The 22,081-nt window shown below is 34.4% G+C and overlaps 1 protein-coding gene across 1 annotated transcript; it reads right to left on the minus strand.

Annotated features, from left to right (window-relative positions):
• Positions 1-270: 270 nt before the first annotated feature.
• LOC111051432 lies at positions 271-10,247 on the minus strand. Its single transcript, XM_039429824.1, has 2 exons — positions 10,122-10,247; positions 271-2,969 (listed from the first exon to the last, which is right to left on the minus strand). Exons 1-2 carry the CDS (start codon positions 10,131-10,133, stop codon positions 2,562-2,564), a joined length of 420 nt encoding a protein of 139 aa, XP_039285758.1. The 5' UTR covers positions 10,134-10,247; the 3' UTR covers positions 271-2,561.
• Between the last annotated feature and the right edge of the window lie 11,834 nt (positions 10,248-22,081).

Consider the following 22,081-nt stretch of genomic DNA (forward strand, 5'->3'; position numbering starts at 1 on the left):
TATTAAGAATGAGCTGTAGCATGTGAATCTTAAAAGCTATAAGAAAAATCATAAGCTATAAATTTATTGTTTTCATCATTATTTTAATAATGTCATTATTATGATAATTGAGGAAAAGCAACAGGCCCATTCTCAAAACCATCACTGGTTTCACAAACCATCACTGGTAACTGGAAAATACAGTATTGATCATTGAAAATTTTGTTAGTGGTAATTGTTGATTTCTCTTCATGGTAAAGCTGGAAATTCGGACGAAAAAATCAACTTGACAACGAAATCAATCAGTCATTTTTTATTGTCACATCAACATTCATACATCGCAAGTAATTGCTACAAAAATATAAAAATAGATTCTAAACATCATACACAGTTCTCGGACAATATATTGCTTAGGCTTTCATATTGATATCTTGAGCATCAAACTAATAATATTTCTTTAGCTTACATATTATTAATGAATTGAGCTCCAAGGTCCATAATAACAGTATGCGAGAGTACAGTAGAGATATGTGAGCTTGATAATTTTCAGAATACCTGATTATATTATTTGAAATAACAATAATTATTGAGTATGGCTTTTGAAATATCAATCATGAATCAAGCCTTAAACCTATTTCACAGTATCTCATATCCTAATGGTAACTCTTATTATAATCATGAAATTAAGTCGTTAATTAAACAATAGTTTTAATACGATTGTAATACCCTTCATACATCCACTAACCCAGTATATAGTCACTTGGAGTATCTAAGGCTGTAATTAATCTGTATTCAACTGCATGTTATTGAGTTATGCCAATGAAATTTATTATTTTTCACAAAGACTCGTATATCATCACCCCTTTATCCAGAATTTCAATACTATATTGAACAATAAGAATCCTACTTGGCATGAACAAATTCTAAAGGTGCGTACAGATTTACGCGCCGCGAACATGAGCAATTACTTTTAATCAGCTGATGCCAAGCTTTTTATATCTGTATCTTACCGTTTCTGTAAAAATACAGATATAATCAGCTGATTAAAAGTGAATTGCTCATGCTCGCGGCGCGTAAATCTGTACGCACCTTAATATTGTCTTTGGTCATACCCATAAGGGTACCGTAGTCATAAAATGTCCGCGTTTAGAGTACTGAATGCAGTGTAGATTCTGAGTCTTTATCCAACTGATGAAGACACTAGCCTAATGGAGATTTTTCGATTACAGCATAGGATAATCATTCCCATGTACAACAAATTGCCGAGAAACAAGTTCGGTGTTTTAGTGGTTTCAGTGTGAGTCTGAGTATTTTGTTTAACTTAAATGAAGACATTACGTGGGCATACAAGGAAAATGCACTATGTCCAATTTCTCCAAACTTTGATTTCTTATAATTTTCTAATTAATTCTATAAACTATGAATGTTGATAAATGATTATCAAACAAATAAAGAATACTTAATTTTTTGCATTATGACATCATTTTGTGAAAAATCACAATATAAATAAGGATATTATGATTGATGTTGGAAATTAGAAATTGATTTCCTGAGAAATCTACTTCTATGGATTTTCCTTCTATGCCCACGTTACTACATCAATGAGGATATTTTGAGTACAAAAGAACACATAAATCATACCCATGTTTATATCCATAGGTGTAGTCATGAAGTCCATGGGTAGATTAATGGGTGAAATGTTAATTCTTAGTACAATTTAGTTCAACTTATAAAGAAGATATTACCACATTAATGAGTTCTGTCCGATTCATAAGAACAAATTAGTCAAGATATTTTAATCATACCCATGGGGATAGTCATAGAATCCATGGGCAAAATTTTGGGTGCACTGTCTATTTAGAGTAGTTGAATTAAAGAAGACAAATTAAGATTTCAAGTATCCTGTTCAACTTAAGGAGAAGACTTTATCAATGGAGATATTTCGAATACAACATACCCATGTCCATTATACCCATCTGGATAATCATAAAGTATATGGGCTAAATTTTGGGCGCACTGTCTATTTAGAGTATTTTGTTCAATTTAAAAAACAAATTAGGATTTCAAGTATTCAACTTATGAAGAAGACATTATCAATGGAGATATTTCGAGTACAACATACCCATGTCCATTATACCCATCTGGATAATCATAAAGTATATGGGCTAAATTTTGGGCGCACTGTCTATTTAGAGTATTTTGTTCAATTTAAAAAACAAATTAGGATTTCAAGTATTCAACTTATGGAGAAGACTTTATCAATGGAGATATTTCGAGTACAACATACTCATGTCCATTATACCCATCTGGATAATCAATCATAAAGTATGTGGGCTAAATTTTGGGTGCACTGTCTATTTAGAGTACTTTGTTCAACTTAAGAAAACAAACTAGCATTTCGAGTATTCTATTCAACTTACGGAGAAGACTCTATCAATGGAGATATTTCGAGTACAACATGCCCATGTTCATTTTTCCCATCTGGATAATCATAAAGTATATTGGCTAAATTTTTGGTGCACTGTCTATTTAGAGTATTTTGTTCAATTTAAGAAGACAAATTGGGATTTCAAGTATTCTATTCAATATATGGAGAAGACTTTATCAATGAAGATATTTCGAGTACAAGAGTGGATAATCATACCCATGACCGTACCCATGTCCATACCCATATGGGTAGTCATAAAGTCCATGGGCAGAGTAGTAAGGTGCTGCATAGGTCTTAATGATGGGTGCAGAGTACTTGACGATAGGTGCATGGTGGTAGGGCACCTTAACACAGGGTGCGACACTTTGTAGGTGTTTGAGTAAGAATGGGCGACCGGTGTATGGGCAACTGCCACTGATGAAACTGTCTTGACGATTGGGGCGTGCCCATAGTGGGCAGGGGCGTAGTGGGCCCCATAGACTGGCAAGGGGGCCGCCACAAGGGGCTCGCCTAGGTAGCCCGCGTTAACTGATGCCACGCTCAGGACAACTACAGATACAATCTGCAACAAAATGGAAAAACATGTTATCAAGCGAGCAGTTTCTGTAAATCTGTTTATATTTATATGTTTTTATATCTGGTTATATATGTTCAACGGATCTCGAAAACGGCTCTAACGATTTTCACGAAATTTGGAACATAGTAGTTGTATGACATATAAATTCGATTGTACTAGGTCTCATCCTTTGGAAAACTCGCTGAACGACATTGAGAGCCGTTTGCACAGTGACCGTTTAAACTCAATTTTATTTTGAACTGGATTAAATCCGTATGAAGTATCATTTTGTTATAATGTGATTAATTTCGAGTTCAAGCCAACAGCTGATTGAATTCAGTTTAAGCTTTCACTGTGCAAACGGCCCTTCAAGGATAATCCAATCTTGGCTGAAACAGCTAAGCGAGTGATGATTCTGTGGAAAATCAAAATATCGCATCCCCGAAATTCATAAGCTGACATAAAGACAGCTGTAAAATATAAACACGACCATTTTGGAGAATTGTGCTCTTTTTATCAATAAATAAGAATAACAAGCGAAGCTTGGTGCCCCGATATTGGGTTTTCACATAAGGAATAACTAGCAGTCAACGTAAACAAATCTAGGACAGTGAGTGATAACTATGATTTGCATAGTTATTGTTCGTAGGTGAGAATTAGGCCTCAGGTTCAGGTATAATCAAAACTGATGGGAAAATAAGGCATTGTAATAATTAATTATGATAGAGACAAAAGCAATGTACTTATACATTAGAGTACCAATTTCATTACAAAAGAAAAATAATTAGTAGCCTTCCTATTCATTTATCACCGTACTGATGAGTCAAAGATAATGAGGCAGAAGAAATTTGGTAAGGAACACTAATTACGGTACTGCTAATTAAAACATAAATTGAATAATTACATGAAGTATATTAGTTAGGTACTTGAGCACTTGAGGTTCTCCACTTGAATTCTATCATTTTCACGATGTGTTCCTATTACAAACCAATAATTAAAATGAAATATATTGTTAATTGACCGAGCGAAGTGAGGTCTAAGATTCAAGTCGACGCTTTTGCATTTCTCTTAATGTTAAAGGTTTAAATTTTCTATGTTTTTATGTTGCGCATTTACGGCGAAACGCGGTAATAGATTTTCATGAAATTTGACAGGTATGTTCCTTTTTTAATTGCGCGTCGAGGTATATACAAGGTTTTTGGAAATTTTGCATTTCAAGGATAATATAAAAGGAAAAAGGAGCCTCCTTCATACGCCAATATTACCGTAAAATCAGACTATAGAATTATTTATCATAAATCAGCTGTCTAGTGGACTATAATACTACCCGTTCAAAAACATCGAACATCTTGAAAATTTACCTTCCATCAACGTTAGTAGACAGTTGACTATAATACTACCCGTTCAAAAACATCGAACATCTTGAAAATTGTATCTTTCCATCAACGTTGTAGACAGTTGCAGCCAGACCTGATACAGCGCTCACACTCACATTCCGGACGACACGTCACGGTACGATAGGACAGAAAGCTCTATATTTATTTAGGATTTTTTCTAGACATTTTAAATTGATCAATTATTTATTATTTTTGATAAAACATAACAACAGGTCAATGTAACTAACTGAGCGCGAGGTCTACTGTTCACAGAACTACTAGTATGAAAAAATTTTAAATAATTCTCATAGATCGTTTTTAACTATTTTCAAACTATTTACAGTCCAATTAGACTGTAGTGTCGTTGGAAATAGTTGAAAACGGACTATTAACATGCAGTTCATAATGGATAGACAAATATATGAGTAATTCTCATAGAGTTATATCATACATAGATAAAAGATAGCATAAGAAGAAATCCCATGGTATAGGTCGTTCATGTTCTAAATTGTAAGCCGATTTTTTGGCAACTCAAGCCGATTGATGTCTATTTAATACTGTTTTGTTTGGGTGAGACTGTAAGAACGGCACAGTATGAGAGACTACCTTCTTCACGAAAAAAACTACTAGGACTATTGGCTTGTGTTAACAGTGGAATTTTGAGCATAAACGCCCTATACCATGGATTATGCTATAGTTTCTCTATGGTATCACCGTAAATGATACAATATCAAGACAATATGGTACAGTATCATTTAAACTTGATACACAAGAACATGGGATTGATTTTATTTCCTCAATTGGAATGAAATCAATCCCTCATCACATCTTATAACAACAGTGTTGTTGAAATGAGAATAGTTATCTGATTATCCCACTGTGAAAATAAAAGATAGATATAGCTAGTAAAATTTTATGTTGCTATTTTGTTTTCTATAGTATTGTATTAATTCAATAAGAAGTGTAATTCGAATTTCCTAATGTGGAGGTGAAATCATAATCTAATCATTTTTATGAAAAATTCTTGTAGTATAAATAAATGGGAATCTTCAAGAGTCTATTGTAGACGTAACTTTTCAGTCAACCAATTAGCAAAGACAACTCTAAAGGTAGACAACTAAAGCTCCGTTTGCACCAGAGTTATTAACAAAATGTTAATAACTTAATCCTCATAGATTCTATTAGATTGAACATAGCTTATCATACACATGTTTAAAATAATGTGTCTGTCAAGTTCCGTTCAATCTAATAGAATCTATAAGGATTGAGTTATTAAAATTTTGTTGAACACTTTGGTGTAAACGCAGCTTTACAGCTAATCACACTATTTAATTGGTGGAAATCAAAAAAACTACTTCTCTTGGTCTCAGACTGAGTTGGAAGATGCAGTTTTCCCTGTTGTACGACAGAGAAAAATTACTACAGTGAGGTCCACGTTATAATGGCAGTGTTTGATTAGCAATGGTATTGCTATCCTTGTCTATCATTCAACAAAGCTATCTCTCTTTCCTGCTTTGCTCTGTTGCCAGATCGCCTCTAACAATGTAGAATTAATGATTGAATGACAAGATGTTTCATCTTAATTATGAAATTATTGACAAATATATTTGCTTGCTCAATAAAATATAATTGATTATTTTAAACGAGAATGAACAGTTAGTATTACATCAATATACCTGTATCAGCTAGAGTCTATAGATATATAAGCTCCGTTGTCTCCTATCGAGTCGGAAACGTTGTCTCCTATCTTTCTCCACTGCCATTATAACGTGGACCTCATTATAGATACATCAAATGATTAGGCTAAGCGGTGAGCCACTAAGGCATTAACAAGGCATTAAGACGTTCACAGACTATAAAATAGCCTCAATGAGCGTGACAGGTATTCCAAGTCGCTCAGTATTTCGTAGTATTCCATTTCATTCATTGCTTTCATTCATTCACTTCTTTTCAGATTAGTTCAGACTTGACCCACATAGATGGACGTCTCTGTAATGGTTAGGTCGACTGACCATTGAGGAGTACTCATTCTTTTTGTTAGATTTCTTTTATGTTATTCTTTTCTCTGTGTTCAATCCATTTACTGGATCCTTTTTCATGTTCATTTCTAAATAACTGCGCAAATATATTACGTGAGTCATCAATATAGGAACCTTGTTTCAAGGTTCAAAGTATGATTGATGGTTATAACTAGTAGTTCTGTGAGCAGTAGACCTCACGCAGTATTCTCATCCACAAGTACCTGATTGAAACTATAGACCTTATGGAAATACAGCAATAGACTGGCTTCTCCACACATCTGTGTAATCACTTGTCAGCTGATTTATGATGAATAATTCTATAGTCTGATTTTTACTTCATTATTGGCGTATGAAGGAGGCTCCTTTTTCCTTTTATATTATCCTTGAAATGGAAAATTTCCAAAAAACTTGTACATATGTCGACGCGCAATTTAAAAAGGGAACAAACCTGTCAAATTTCATGAAAATCTATCACCGCGTTTCGCCGTAGATGCGCAACATATAAACATTTTAACATTAAGAGAAATGCCAGACCGTCGACTTGAATCTTAGACCTCACTTCGCTCGGTCAACTATGCTACTATTACTCTACTTCTGATTATTTAACCAAATGTTACATGATAATAGTGAGGTCCACGTTATAATGGCAGTGGAGAAAGATAGTAGAAACAACGTTGCCGATCCTCTGTCTTGGCAATATCTTAGCTGATACAGGTTTATTGATGTAATATTAACTGTTTATTCTCGTTTAGAATAATCAATTATATTTATTAAGCGAGAAATTATATTTTTCAATAATCTCATATTGAATTTCCATAATTAAGATGAAATATTTAGTTGATTGATTATTAATTCTACATTGTTAAAAATCGACCTCATTTAATTGAGAATCTATGTGAAAAATTTCAAGTTGATCAGTCCAGAAGTTGAGACGTAAAGATGCGTCAAACATAATTTCCTATCCCGTAAGTGTATAAGCCAGTTCTTTTCTTTATTATAGTATAGAAGACTTAATTTTAGAATTATAATACTGAAGATTCGACTCCAATTAATAAGGTGACTAGATAGAGTTCTTCATTCATGTATGTAACGTTAAAGCATACTGATAACCTGATGAATAAAACACAGATAAAACAAAATTATTATTTTCAAAATTCGGGATATTAACATCAATTTGTTGGTTTTGTGTGTAGTTCCTCACACAATCATTTCCAAGAAAAGTGTATTTTGAGTGAATTCATCATTTTCGAATGGAAGCATTTGAATGAAATCTATACAATAATAAAGGAAAGAAATGGCTTATACACGTACGGGATAGGGAAATTATGTTTGACGCATCATCATGTCTGAACTACTGGACTGATTAAGTTGAAATTTTGTATATAGATTTCCAATTGACCGAGAATGGTTATAGGACTATTTTCAATTCTCCAATATTTCATGACGTCAAGTTTTCAGTTTGTGAAGTTTCAAAATAAGCCCTTGCAAAGCACGAGTTACCTGCTACTCATCAATATAGTAGGTTCACCAACTACTAGGAGACCTGTCTAAACAACTTGAAACCAAAGACTGTTTACTTGAATGGGCGTTTCTGGTGTAGCTAACTGGTGGCAAGTGGAATCAGTGGTATAATTGGCCGAAATCCTTGACTGGACTTCTGTTGCTAGGCCTACAATTATCGCGTCCTCATCTGGTGGCCTCCAACCTCCGACTGGGCCCGGCCAGCAACCTCCATCTGGGCCCGCTAAGAGGAAGCTGGCTGGGTCACTATTGGCTTGGCCAATCCATGAAACCATGAAGAATCCACGAGCATCGGCTTAGTATGATTCACTAATAGCTGTCAGTTACCGGGTCACCGTTTGCCAATACATGAAGGATCCACGAAGATTGACTCAGCATTGATAAGACTTACTTTCTATTGTCAGAATTCCTTAGGAAATGACTTGATTGCTTCTAATTCAACCGATGCCGTCAGTTGGAAGTGAATCACAACCCGGCAGACGAGGTGAGAATTAGGCGCGATGGTCAACGCGAATCGCTTTCTCAATATTGGTCACGACTGTCAAGGTCGTGTTATCTGTCTCTCTCACTCCCTCCTCTTGACTTCTTCACACTTTCTTTGTCAACCACTCTCACTCTCACTCTCTCTCTCTTTTTTACTCTCTCTCTCTCTCCCTCTTTGGTAGAGAGTTACTGGGAAGGATATTTGGAATATTCTTTCCGAAGAATGAACATTTATGTCTCCAAAGCTCCGACAATTTATGTACATACAAAACAATATTATTTAAAAGGAATTTCCGAATTGCATTCTTTTTTCTTATCATGTCTAATAATTTATTTTTAGTTTCTATTATATGAATTCATCTAAAATTTTGCTTTGTTGTAAGCTATTATATATAAATGTATAAGCCAGTATATATTGCAATCCACATAAAAAAGTACTTAATCAATCAATCTCCCTCTCTCTCTTAATAAATTAACGTTTTGGTAGAGAGTTAGTGGGAAGGATATTTTTAATATTCTTTCCGAAGAATGGACATTGATATGTCGAAATCTCCGCCAATTTATGTAGATGCATAACAATATTATTTTTAATTATTACAAATTGTTTTTTTCGTATCGTATACAGTTCAATAATTATTTCTTAGTCTATATTATGCAAATTCATCTATAATTTTGCTGTATTATAAGCTATTGTATATAGTGTATAAGCCAGTATATATTGTAATCTACATAAAAAACGTGCTTAATCAATCAATCACTCTCTTTCTCTTCAACTCTCTGTCTCTCATACTATCACTGTATTTCTCACTCTATCTCTATTTTTCTATTGGTTCTTCCACATTGCGCCTCCTCCTGTTTTCATATCCTAGTCTCTTAACTGTGGTCAATCTATAGAAACTGTGAGATGAGAACAAACTTCTATAAATTTGAACAGGGTGTTTCAGAAAAACGGAAAATTTTGAAAGTTGAATGATTTCAATTAAAACAAATCTTTAAATAAAGTTTTTCATATCATTCAATAGTAAAAATAATGCCATTTTAGAATAAATAATAACCGTAACAATATTTTCTGGTATGTTCCTTTTCTACCCAAATATTCCTGTAGTCTCTTCATCATATTGTCCCCATGGTTTGACGTAACATTACAACTGGAATTTGAAATCGCTTTTCGAATCTTGGCTTTCGATTCTTCCGTTGTTGCAGAATTGAAAGCCAAGATTCGAATTCCAGTTGTAATGTTACGTCAAACCATGGGGACAATGTGATGAAGAGACTACAGGAATGTTTGCGTAGAGAAGGAATAGACCTGCAAGATGTAATTTTCAAGAAATAAATGTTACGGTTAGTATTTATTCTAAAATGGCATTATTTTTACTATTGAATGAAATGAAATGAAATGAATGATATGAGAAAAGTTATTCAAAGATTTGTTTTACTTGAAATTATTTAACTTTCAAAATTTCTCGTTTCTCTGAAACACTCTGTACAAACCATCAGAGGAACGGGGGTTTATTTCATTATTTAAAGAGTTTTCTCCTAGAAATTTTCAGGTGAACAAGGCAATCTATACAAAACTCTCAAGATTGGACATCTCCAGATCGGAGTTAGAATAAATTAATGTAATCAGACTCAACAAGTCAATGTATCAGAGTCTCATTTAGATTTATTCCCAACTGTAAATAGAATCGTAGATCCGATTCAGAATTCCAAAATCAATTTCCTATATTCTCAAAAAAATTAATCAAAATTGCACTTACCAGTGACAACATGTTGCTAGATGAAAATCTCCTACGATCTCTTGAAGAAGCACTGTACCTAACCAACCTCAGTGTGATAACGTGTAGGAGTATGCTAGCTTTTATATAGGTACATTCTTCATTCAATTATCCTCTTCCATCCTTCGTTATCTCTGTTTATCCTTCGCGGTATCCTGCGCCAACAATGCATGTCGTGTATTTCCCACATGCAAGTTTTCAGTTGCCTGTGTGCTAAGTACCAATTTACACACACAACACCGTTTAGTCTTCATAATAATCAAGGTCCCCGATAACGTGAACCAGGTTCGATTAATTATGGAGAATACTGATGGTATGTTTGTCCTATATTCACTTTGGATCATTCTCCATTGTACCATATAGTTTATATTTATTCCATTATAAGGTATAATATTGATGTTATTAAACCATTATATGAGGTTTATAATATTGATGTTCTATATCATATTGGAATCACTTCTAGTCCTAAATTTATTGTATCGATGATATTTAAACTATAAGCATAATATCCTCCATGCTATATGATATTTTGCAAGCACCATGTTATATGATATACTTTTGACTGTGTTTAAAGTTATAGTTACCTAAAATCATGTTAGTCTTAGTTACATCTTTATAGTAAAGTTATTTGTTATACTATTATTAGTTGAAAAATATAATCTCATTCTACTCTTATATCCAAGATCCAGTATTGTTTCAGTAATACCGTAGGTCTATTCTCTATTACCACACTGTACCATTGTAGAAGAAAGTGAGTGTACAAATGAAGACGGAAAGTGACCAATGTCACCTGACTGTACAGCTCTGCTCTGCTCCAGTTTAGAGTGGTGTTATGTTAGGAGAAGAAGAAGAAGAAGAGAAGAAGAAGAAGAAGAAGAAGAAGAAGAAGAAGAAGAAGAAGAAGAAGAAGAAGAAGAGAAGAAGAAGAAGAAGAAGAAGAAGAAGAAGAAGAAGAAGAAGAAGAAGAAGAGAAGAAGAAGAAGAAAGAAGAAGAAGAAGAAGAAGAAGAAGAAGAAGAAGAAGAAGAAGAAGAAGAAGAAGAAGAAGAGAAGAAGAAGAAGAAAAGAGAAGAAGAAGAAGAAGAAGAAGAAGAAGAAGAAGAGAAGAAGAGAAGAAGAAGAGAAGAAAGAAGAAGAAGAGAAGAAAGAAGAAGAAAGAAGAAGAAGAAGAAGAAGAAGAAAGAAGAAGAAGAAGAAGAAGAGAAGAAGAAGAAGAAGAAGAGAGAAGAAGAAGAAGAGAAGAAGAGAAGAAGAAGAAGAAGAAGAAGAAGAAGAAGAAGAAGAAGAAGAAGAAGAAGAAGAAGAAGAGAAGAAGAAGAGAAGAAGAAGAAGAAGAGAAGAAGAAGAGAAGAAAGAAGAAGAAGAAGAAGAAGAGAGAAGAAGAAGAAGAAGAAGAAGAAGAAGAAGAAGAAGAAGAAGAAGAAAGAGAAGAAGAAGAAGAAGAAGAAGAACGAAGAGAAGAAGAAGAGAAGAAGAAGAAGAGAGAAGAAGAAGAGAAGAAGAAGAAGAAGAAGAAGAAGAAGAAGAAAAAAGAAGAAGAAGAAGAAGAAGAGAAGAAGAAGAAGAAGAAGACAGGAGGAGAAGAAGAAGACAGGAGGAGGAGAAGAAGAAGAAGAAAAGAAGAAGAAGAAGAGAAGAAGAAGAAGAGAAGAAGAAGAAAAAGAAAAAGAAAGATGATCTTGATCCACATGTCTCAAGTTTGCAACAGCTTCGGATAAGGAGATGACCTTAGCGCTAAGTGTCAACCAAAACAGACACACCTCAATCTTGGCTAAGGTCAAGATTGGCAATGAATTAATTAGTACAACGTTTTCTTCTAATTCTGTTATTATCTATATAATTATAAGCGAGTTCTAATCACAGCTCTAGCCGTCTCTGGCATATGGCATACCATCTTTACAATCTCTTTCATTCAGATTTCTGTTGTCCTCTATTATAATAAGAGAGAGTAGGGTTGTGTTTGTTCGTTTGTTCGCATCAAAAAATGCCAACTTGAGGATTGCAAACCGGAAAAACGGGAATGATTTAGATCTCCAAGTTTTGCACATCAATTCTCGTGCAAGATTTCATCACGTAAAGTTTTCAGTTCGTCAATTTTCAAAATAGACCCTTGTGGAGCACGGGTTTCCTACTAGAGTCAAAATAAACTGTACATATCTACTGTTATTGAGTCACTTATTACTCATGGTATTGAGACTCTCGTTTTAACTTCAGCATCTAATCACTACTTCTCGAATTTTGCTCTTTGCTCCGCCGTTATTTTATTTATACATTGATATATTTATTCATTCATTTGTTTATTTATTCATACATTGAGAGATATAATATCATTCTCAACTATGAATAAGTGGGGAAGGAAATTATTTTCTCTCAGTTTACTACATTCTTATCTTTTCTGAACGACTTTTCTTCATCTTCTTCTTCTTCTTCACTTTGATTTTTGCAGCCTACAGTTCAAATTATTTCTTCTCTTCATCAAGGTTTCCTCTCTTTATTGACCGAACAAAGTGAGGTCTAAGATTCAAGTCGACGGTTTGGCATTTCTCTTAATGTTTAAATGTTTATATGTTGCGCATTTACTGCGAAACGCGGTAATAGATTTTCATGAAATTTGACAGGTATGTTTCCTTTATTAATTGCGCGTCGACGTATATACAAGGTTTTTGGAAATTTGCATTTCAGGATAATAAAAAGGAAAAAGGAACCTCCTTCATACGCCATATTGGAGTAAAAATCAGACTATAGAATTATTATTCATCATAAATCAGCTGACAAGTGATTACACAGATGTGTGGGAAGCAGTCTATTGCGGTATTTCCATAAGTTCTATAGTTTCAATCTGTGTAGATGAAGAATACTGCGTGAGGTCTACTGTTTGACAGAAACTATATCCAACTAGCAGGAAACCCGTGCTCTTCAAGGGTCTATTTTAAAACTTGACAAACTGAAAGTTTGATGTAATGAAATCTTGACGGTTTTAAAATAGGCCCATAAGCATCCTTGGTTAATTAAGAATCTGAATGCAAAATTTAAAGTTAATCAGTCCAGTCATGAGGTGGCAAATATAATTTTTCTATCCCGAACGTGTATAGTCAGTCTTTGTTTATTATAGTATAGATATTATTATCCTATCTTCATATCTAGGTATTCTCTCTTCGACCCTGTGTAATGAAGCATTCTCTTCTCTTTCCCCTGCAACTGTTTCATTCTTCTTTTAGGATATATATTATATCAACTGCTTCTATTTTACCCCTTCAAAATCACTCATCATTTTTCTTCTCGCTCACTCTCATGAACGTTCTTCCTCCTCTCCCAAGTCCTTCCTTTCCATTCTTCTTTATCATCACCTTCTTTTCATTCCACTTCCTTTTCAACCATTCCTTCATCCATGTAAATTTTCTTCCTAATTCGCCACCTTGTATTTTTTCTCGTCTACTTTTTGGTTCTCCTACTTCTTTTTCTTATTCATACTTATCTTGCCGTAGGTTTCTCATTCATCTACTTCTATCTGGTTCTTTTCATTCTTCTTCTCTTCCTCCTCCCCCTTCTGATTCTTCACTTTACTCTCTTCATCCTTCTTCCATTCCTTTTCCTCTCCTTCTTTTTTTCCCTTTCTTTCCATACTCCATAGTTTTCTCCTTTCCCTGTCTTCTCCTTTCCCAGCTTTTTCTCTCTCTTTCCCTTTTCAACCTCTTTACTCCCCAATTTTACTTCTCCTTCTCGTTCACCAAGTTCTTTTCTCAGTTTTTACTTCTTCTCTTCTTCAACTCCTTTTTTCCTGCTGGTTTTCCCTTTCTTCTTTCCCTCTTCTCCTTTTTTCTATCTTCTTCTTCGCTCTTCTTTCACCATTTCATCTTAGCCTATCTCTTTTTTCTCTTCATATTCTTGCACTTCCACTCCATATTTAGTTCCACACTGACGTCGGTCAACTACGCCCAAGTATCTCCAACTTTTTTCATTGTGGTTTTTACAAAGCATGACACCAAACTGGTCAAGGTTTGTCGTTGAATAACATCATTCACTATCTATGTTAAATTTATGCTAATTTATCAATGTAAAGTTCAATAAACGAATAAAATTTGCTGGCATTCCATATTCGACAAACCGGATTTCAGGAGGAAAGTATTCTGCTAAATTAAATTAAATGTTCTATGCGAATCAGCCGTAGTATATAGCGCCTACACTTTTAAAATCGAATCATGTTCTGTTTCATATTATATGCTATAATTATAATAATTATATCATGACATCTTTTTGGTACAAGCTATGTTTTCTGAATATAAGAAGTTGGTCAAGGTTGATCTCTTTTTGCTGGACATTGATATAGGCCTACTTGCAATTTATTGCATTCATTTCAGTTTACATCAACATGTTTGTTTCTTTGTTCAATGCACAGGAGTGATATTGAATATTCCTTTTTGATTCGAAGTAAATGAATATCTCGTCACAGTATGCGTGTATTGGTCAAGAATATTGGAGAGAAGTTGATCCATGGAATTATATTAAACTGTTTTTGTCCTGCAAAACTATTTCCTATTTTGGTGATAATAATGTGAAATATCACTTTTATGTTTAGTGCTGGAGCATCTTAATTCGAAAATCTACTTTGTGAAAATAATTAAAGACTGAAAATTTTGTAAAGTGAACAACTACAAGACTTAATCTATTTCAGACTATGTGTAACCTTATCTAAATTTGGGAGAGGAATAGCACAAGGTTACCTTATTTTTCTCTCCCTATCATTTCGATAATGTACTTGTTGTATGAATCAATCAATCAATAAAGGAAAAAAATCAATAAATGAAAGGAGGTTTACATTCTGCTTTGAACAAATCGAAACACACTATTACAGAACTTCAGTTACATAACTTCTCTTCAACGGACATAACAACTGTAGCCTATCTATATATACTATTATCTACATCTCAGCATACAGTTCAGACTGGGAATAAATCTAGAATAAATCAAGATTCATCTAACAATAACATGTATTAAGCCATGTATTAAGCCTGGTTTTCACTAGTAGAGTTAGTGGTAGAGTACCTAACTGGCATACTAACTCTACCGTTTTAACTCTACTCTACTTACTTGGTCGAGTAACTGTTTTCACTACAATTTAGAATAGTAGTTAAAGTGTGTTGTCTAGTGAACAGAACTAACCTCAAAATGCCATGAATCCTACTCTACTGTACTAGCTCGAGACTGTTTTATTTAGCGTAGTAGTGGTAGAGTAGAGTAAGACGCGATGGTGGGGGAAGGCAAGTGGTAGAGTACTATCCCACGGTGCTATCCCACTCTACTCTACTAAAAACTAGTACTCTACCATGACTCTACTCTGCCGAGAACGTTTTCATTGGGGGAGTTCACAAGATAGTTAGTACTTGCCCGTGGAACTCTACCACTAACTCTACTAATGAAAACCAGGCTTCATAGTGTGATTGGGATTCACGTTCTAAATTATTATAGTCAGCATCTGATGAAGATTGGTCGACTAATTATAAGTGATGTATAATACATGATAGATGGTGATGATTAATTATTGACCGAGCGAAATGAGGTCCAAGTATCAAGTCGACGGTTTGGCATTTCTCTTTATGTTTATATTCATGTTTTTATGTTCCGCATTTACAGCGAAACGCAGCAATAGATTTTCATGAAATTTGACAGGTATGTTCCTTTTTGAATTTCGCGTCAACGTATACATAAGGTTTTGTAAAATTTTGCATTTCAAGGATAATACAAAAGGAAAAGGAGTTTCCTTCGAACACCAATAGATATTACCGTAAGAATCAAACTATGGAATTATTCATCATAAATCAATTGTCTAGTGGACTATAATACTACCCGTTCAAAAACATCGAACATCTGAGAATGTATCTTTCTATCAACGTTAGTAGACAGTTGTCTACTAATTTTGTCTCTCCATAATCTGAGGCCATATTATTGAAAAGAAATATTGATTTCTAAAATCATGAAAAGTGAGAAATGAAGTTTGTAGGAAATCAGCACTATGGTAGTTTATTTTGTCAATTTCAACACACCGATTTTCTGCCAACACGACAACCAGAATGTTCTCTGATGGGTTGATTTGATTGGCGTATTGACGGCAGCCAGACCTGATAACAGCGCTCACACTTACATTCCGGGACGACACGTCACTGTACGATAGGACTCTATGTTTATTTAGGATTTTTTCTAGACATTTTAAATTGATCAATTAATTATTTATTAATTTTTAAGAAAACATAACAACAGGTCAATGTAACTTACTGAGCGCGAGGTCTACTGTTCACAGAACTACTAGTAAATTATGTAAGTGACGATGTACAAAGAATAAAAATCATGAGAACTTCTCACATGAAATGAACACTACATTTACAACATTTATAACTGCAACAGTGCAACTATCACATATCTCTATAGAATAACTCAACTATTTATTCAATTACTGTAGCTGAAACTATATACCCATACTAGTATCAGTAACTGGCTTCAATTTATTCTTCGTAATCCATTTCTTATTGCATTGAGTTCTGTTGCAATGAGTCATTATAGATCAAGGTGGAGTGCCCATCAAGCTCAATTAAATAGGATAAAACAGCACAATTGGTTTGAAACTTGACTGGAGCAGGCCTATCTGTGCAACGGCTCAATTCAGATTAGAAATGCAATGGATAATTTCCTCTCCAAGGTCTTGAGAGAGTGATTGTAATTATTGGTGTGTTCCTCTGGTACAATTGAGATACGATTGGAATGCGAGATTTCAATCGGAATAAAATTAAAATTATAGAATGATTGGAGTTCAAACACAATCAGTGTGATTGAAAGTCATAGAGTATTTAATCGATTAAATATACTAGTAGTTCTGTGAACAGTAGACCTCACGCAGTTTTCTCATCCACAAGTATCTGATGTCACCTGTTGTAGTTGATTCAGTTGAATCATAATTTACTCTTAAAAACTGTTATTTGTTTTCTCCAAGATCAAAAACTCACTTATGTTAATGAACTCAGTTCATGTTTGAATTTGTATCCCATATGAATAATGAATAATCCACTTATCAGCTGATTGATTATAAATAATTCTATAGTCTGATTGATCAAAGTAGATGATAATATATTATATAGTGATATCAGAGTATGGAAGAATTCCTTTTCCTTTCATATTATCCTTGAAATGCAAAATTTCAAAAAACCTTGTTCATAGATCGACGCACAGAAAAGGAATATTCCTGCCAAGTCTCATATAATTCGATCAACGCGTTTGGCCGTAAATGCGTTACATACACATGTACGTACATACATACAGACGAAAGAAACTCCGAATGAAAACAAAGACCTCACTGAGTTCGATCAAAAATTGTGGAATGATTGGAGTTCAAAAACAATCCAGTGTTTGAAGATAGAAGATTCTATTAGAAGCTAACAGGCAACCCATACTCCGCAAGGGTCTATTTTGAAACTTGACAAACTGAAAACTTGTAATGAAATCTTGAAGAATTGAAGTAGGTCTATAACAATCTTCGGTTAATATGCAAAATTTCAAGTTAATCAGTCCATAGTTCAGACGTGATGATGCGTGAAACATAATTTTCCAATCCCGTACGTTGTATAAGCCAGTTCTTTCCTTTTCATAGTATAGATTAGCGAGTTCCTAATATATTAGCCCATAGACCATCTCTTTAATCTATTTTTATTTTAATTAGGAAGAGAAACCGTTTTGGGTTCATCCTGTTGATTCTCTCCCAATCGTTAATCTTATATTAATAAACTGACGGAGACCAAGCACTTTGTTCAATGTGTAATGACAGATTGAAGGACACATATCATTTCTTAGGAAGATGTTCTATTTTATCAGAAATTAGATGGGAGGTTTGGGGTAAACGTGAATTGACCGAGCAGCAAGTAATAGAGCAGTTAAATGGTGAGAGCTGGGAGAAATTAATAAAATATATGAGAATTGCATGGAAATTTCGCTCGCAACTCATTGAGGAATTTAACACTGAAATAGAGATAAGATAGGAATTTAGAAATAAGAAGATCACAATGATTGATTAATTATAATATATATATTATATCTATTATTTTGTAATTTCTTTCTCAGGTTTCCAGATAAAATGTAAATAAAATGTATGTATGATTTAAAAAATAAAGAAAAATTGTATTACTTAAAAGCCAACTCCTGGCAGACGGCCGTGTGACCATTGCTGTAAAAAATGTATTCTTTTCAACGATGAATTATGTAAGAAAGTGAAATAAAGATTAAAAAAAATCATTAATTTTATATAGTGATTGAGAAATGAAATAAATGAATAATAATAGCGAAATCCTCTACATAACGATCTACCACCTTCCTCCGTGATAGTGTAAAGCTTTACCTACTTTGTTCACATCTCCCTGTCCTTTGGCTGTTTGCATTAATCAGTTCAGTAGTTCAGACTTCATGATGCGTCAAACATAATTTTGCTATCCCGTACGTGGAAAGCCAGTTCTTCATTTCATTATAGTATAGATTATTAAGGAACTGACAAAATATTTTCTATTCCACCTCAATTTATGGGGAAATTCACCAATATTTCTATGTCTTTTGTGAACTTAATGATAAAATTAAATGAATTTTCTAATGATAATGTGACTGTTAAATGAAATAAATAATTGAACTTCCAATTACTCATTACATTCATTTGAGCACTAGCCGTCAGGCTCGCTTCGCTCGCCATATCCGTCTAGCCAGGGGCTCCGGCCCCTGGACCCCCGACTGGATGTCCAAGAATAAGATATAAACAGACATTGACGCCTGCATTTTTCATTGAGCATTCTTATCATATGTTAGGACGATCCAGTCGGGGGACAGACTAAACGTCTGGCTAAACGGATATGGCGAGTGAAGCGAGCCTGACGGCTAGTAATATAATATTACCAGGAATAGCTCTGATTGAAGTTGCAGTGCCCAATCAATTTTTCCGCGATAAATGCATTTCAATCTTCTACTTGGTGCCAACCTAACAAAGTCAACTCAACTTAATGCCAATCTGACAAAATTATTAATTCAGTTACCAGTTAACAACTGTTTCGAAGAGGTACTCCCTCTAGATTATAGTTCTATATAACATATGGTATGGCCTTTTTTCAATTATAATTAAGAGAATAAGAGAATAACATGCTAAAAGACGAACTTTAATCCTTAAAAAACACCCTTAGAGTTAAAATATTGCCAAAAGATTTCTTAGTGCGCCTCTTAAGGGCCAACTGAACATACCTACCAAATTTGAACGTTTTTGGTCCGGTAGATTTTTAGTTCTGCGAGTGAGTGAGTGAGTGAGTCAGTCAGTCAGTCAGTAGGTGAGTGCCATTTCGCTTTCATATATATAGATTGATATTCAGAATTATATTGTTCGTTTGCACATATATTCGATCATTTTTGTTCCGTACTCTATCAACCACCAAGGAAGTAATAAAGAAACAAGGCTGCTCCATTTCAAAACCTTTCCATCACCACTTCTTTGTATCAAATGACCTCTACTGATCCACCATATATCAATAGGGACATACATGAATCAGAGAGAAGTTATTACTATACCCTTATCTTAGAGGTTAGATCTTCCCTTATCCCTGCATGAATGCAGCAATTACCCATAATATACCCACAATTACCAGCAATATACCCACAATTATAACAACTTGATTCCAGTTTTATTTCCATCGTGGAATTTATTATGATTTCTACCATAGAGAGATTTTGATTTACTCCAAAGTTGTCAGTATTCCTCATAGATGACGTCAAAGCTTCCTATTAAATCAATGCTGACATTTTGAAGAGAATCCTACTATAGTGAGGTACACGTTATAATGACAGTGGAGAAAACTAGGAGAACAACGTTGCCGATCCTCTGTCTTGTCATTGTCTTCTATAGACGGTAGTTGATACAGGTTTATTGATGTAATATTAACTGTTCATTCTCGTTTAAGATAATCAATTATATTTTATTGGGCAAGCAATTGTATTTTTCAATAATTTCATAATGAATTTTCATGATAATTGAGATAAAATATTTTTTTATGAAATTGACATTGTATTTTTTATATAATGAAAAAATCTACGGTTTAAATCGAACGTTTTTTTTAATAAAACTTGAACATTAATGACTAATCTTAAAAAATCTGGTGTGGCACACTCACACAACTTTCCTTGCCTTTATGAAAATTGATCACTCGACGCTAGTGTTCCCGCGCATCTCAAGTCTACTATTCAAAGATCTAAGCCAGCTGGTGACAGGACAATAACGCTGCAGACACATGAAGTCTGCCATCTCTTCATAGTGAATGATTTAATAGAATCAACACTTGCCAACAGTTTGCAAATTGAATAATCTTATTTTCTGGAACTTCGAGCTTATTTTCAATTTTAGGTGAAAATGTTACTCAATATTAATTGTAGAGATTTTTATGCTCAATCTTTTCCACTTGAAATTTTTTGTTTGAATTGTATCTGAAGCCTGATAATTGAGAATCTAAAATCAAACTTTGCATAGATGAGGCATTTTTTCTGAAATTTTTACAAATATGGGACTTGTGGCAGTTGATAGAGCTTATCAATGACTATTTTTGGTATAAATTTGTTCAGAATCGTTGGAGCCGTTTTCGGAAAAATCGCGAAAAACCCTGTTTTTAACAACATTTTCTCCATTTTAGCCGCCATATTGAATTGCATTTGATCGAAATTGTTCGTGTCGGATCCTTATATTGTAATGACCTTGGGTTCCAAATTTCAAGTTATTCCGTTATAGGGGAGATGAGTTATCGTGTACACAGACGCACATACACTCATACACACACACACACCACACACACCACACACACACACACACACACACACACACACACACACACACACACACACCACACACACCACACACACACACACACCACACACACACCCACAACACCACCACACACACACATGCGCACACACACACACACACACACACACACATACAGACCAATACCCAAAAACCACTTTCTTGGACTCAGGGGACCTTCAAACGTAAAGAAATTTAGAAATTGGTGTACCTTAATTTTTTTCGGGAAGCGATACTTTCAAAAAAAATAACAAACTTTTTCTGGGAAGGGATGCCAAGGTGACGAATGTTAATGCATGGAATGGTAGCCATGAAGGGGATCCCCTTCATATTGTGTTGATAAATTATTAATTATGAATTGTTAAAAGACGATCAGGCAACAGAGCAACGTGAGAAAGAGATAGCGCTATCCGTTTTGTTGAATGATAGACAAGGATAGCAATACCATTGCTAATCAAACACTGCCATTATAACGTGGAGCTAAAATGGAGACTATCATTGCCTTTGCAATAACCTTCCCAACCGGGAAACATTATCCAGAGGGCTGAGATAAGATCCAGTGAATCAGAAGAAATCAAATTAGATCATTGATCAGCCAATCATATTCACCACAGGTAGTCGGTTACTCTGCAGGGTCGAGGAGTTTCTATAGACACTAAAATACATGAATATGGCACTGAATTGCTGGTACAAGATTGTTGTAATTATGATTGTAATAATCATAATGCTCGTCCCTCATATAAGGAACACCTAAGACGTCCTACGAAGATGAAGTGGAAGAGGTGGAAAAAACAGAAGGAGAAGAAGAATAAGTAGAAGACATAGAATATGAAGAAGGAGAAGGACAACGAGAAGAACGGTGAAGAAAAAGAATGAAGTAGAGGACATAGAATATGAAGAGGGAGAAGGAGAACGAGAAGAACGGTGAAGAAAAAGAAGAAGAAGGAGAATATATTCACGGCCACATAAGTATGAGACAGTTACAAAAGGACGAAAAGACGAGTCAAGAGAAGAAGGATAAGAAGAAGAAGGCGAAGGAGGAGGAGAAGGAAAAGGAAGAGTGGAAGGAGAAAAAGGAAAAGAAG

Source organism: Nilaparvata lugens, chromosome 5 (assembly GCF_014356525.2).
Source record: "Nilaparvata lugens isolate BPH chromosome 5, ASM1435652v1, whole genome shotgun sequence".
NCBI lineage: Eukaryota > Metazoa > Arthropoda > Insecta > Hemiptera > Delphacidae > Nilaparvata > Nilaparvata lugens.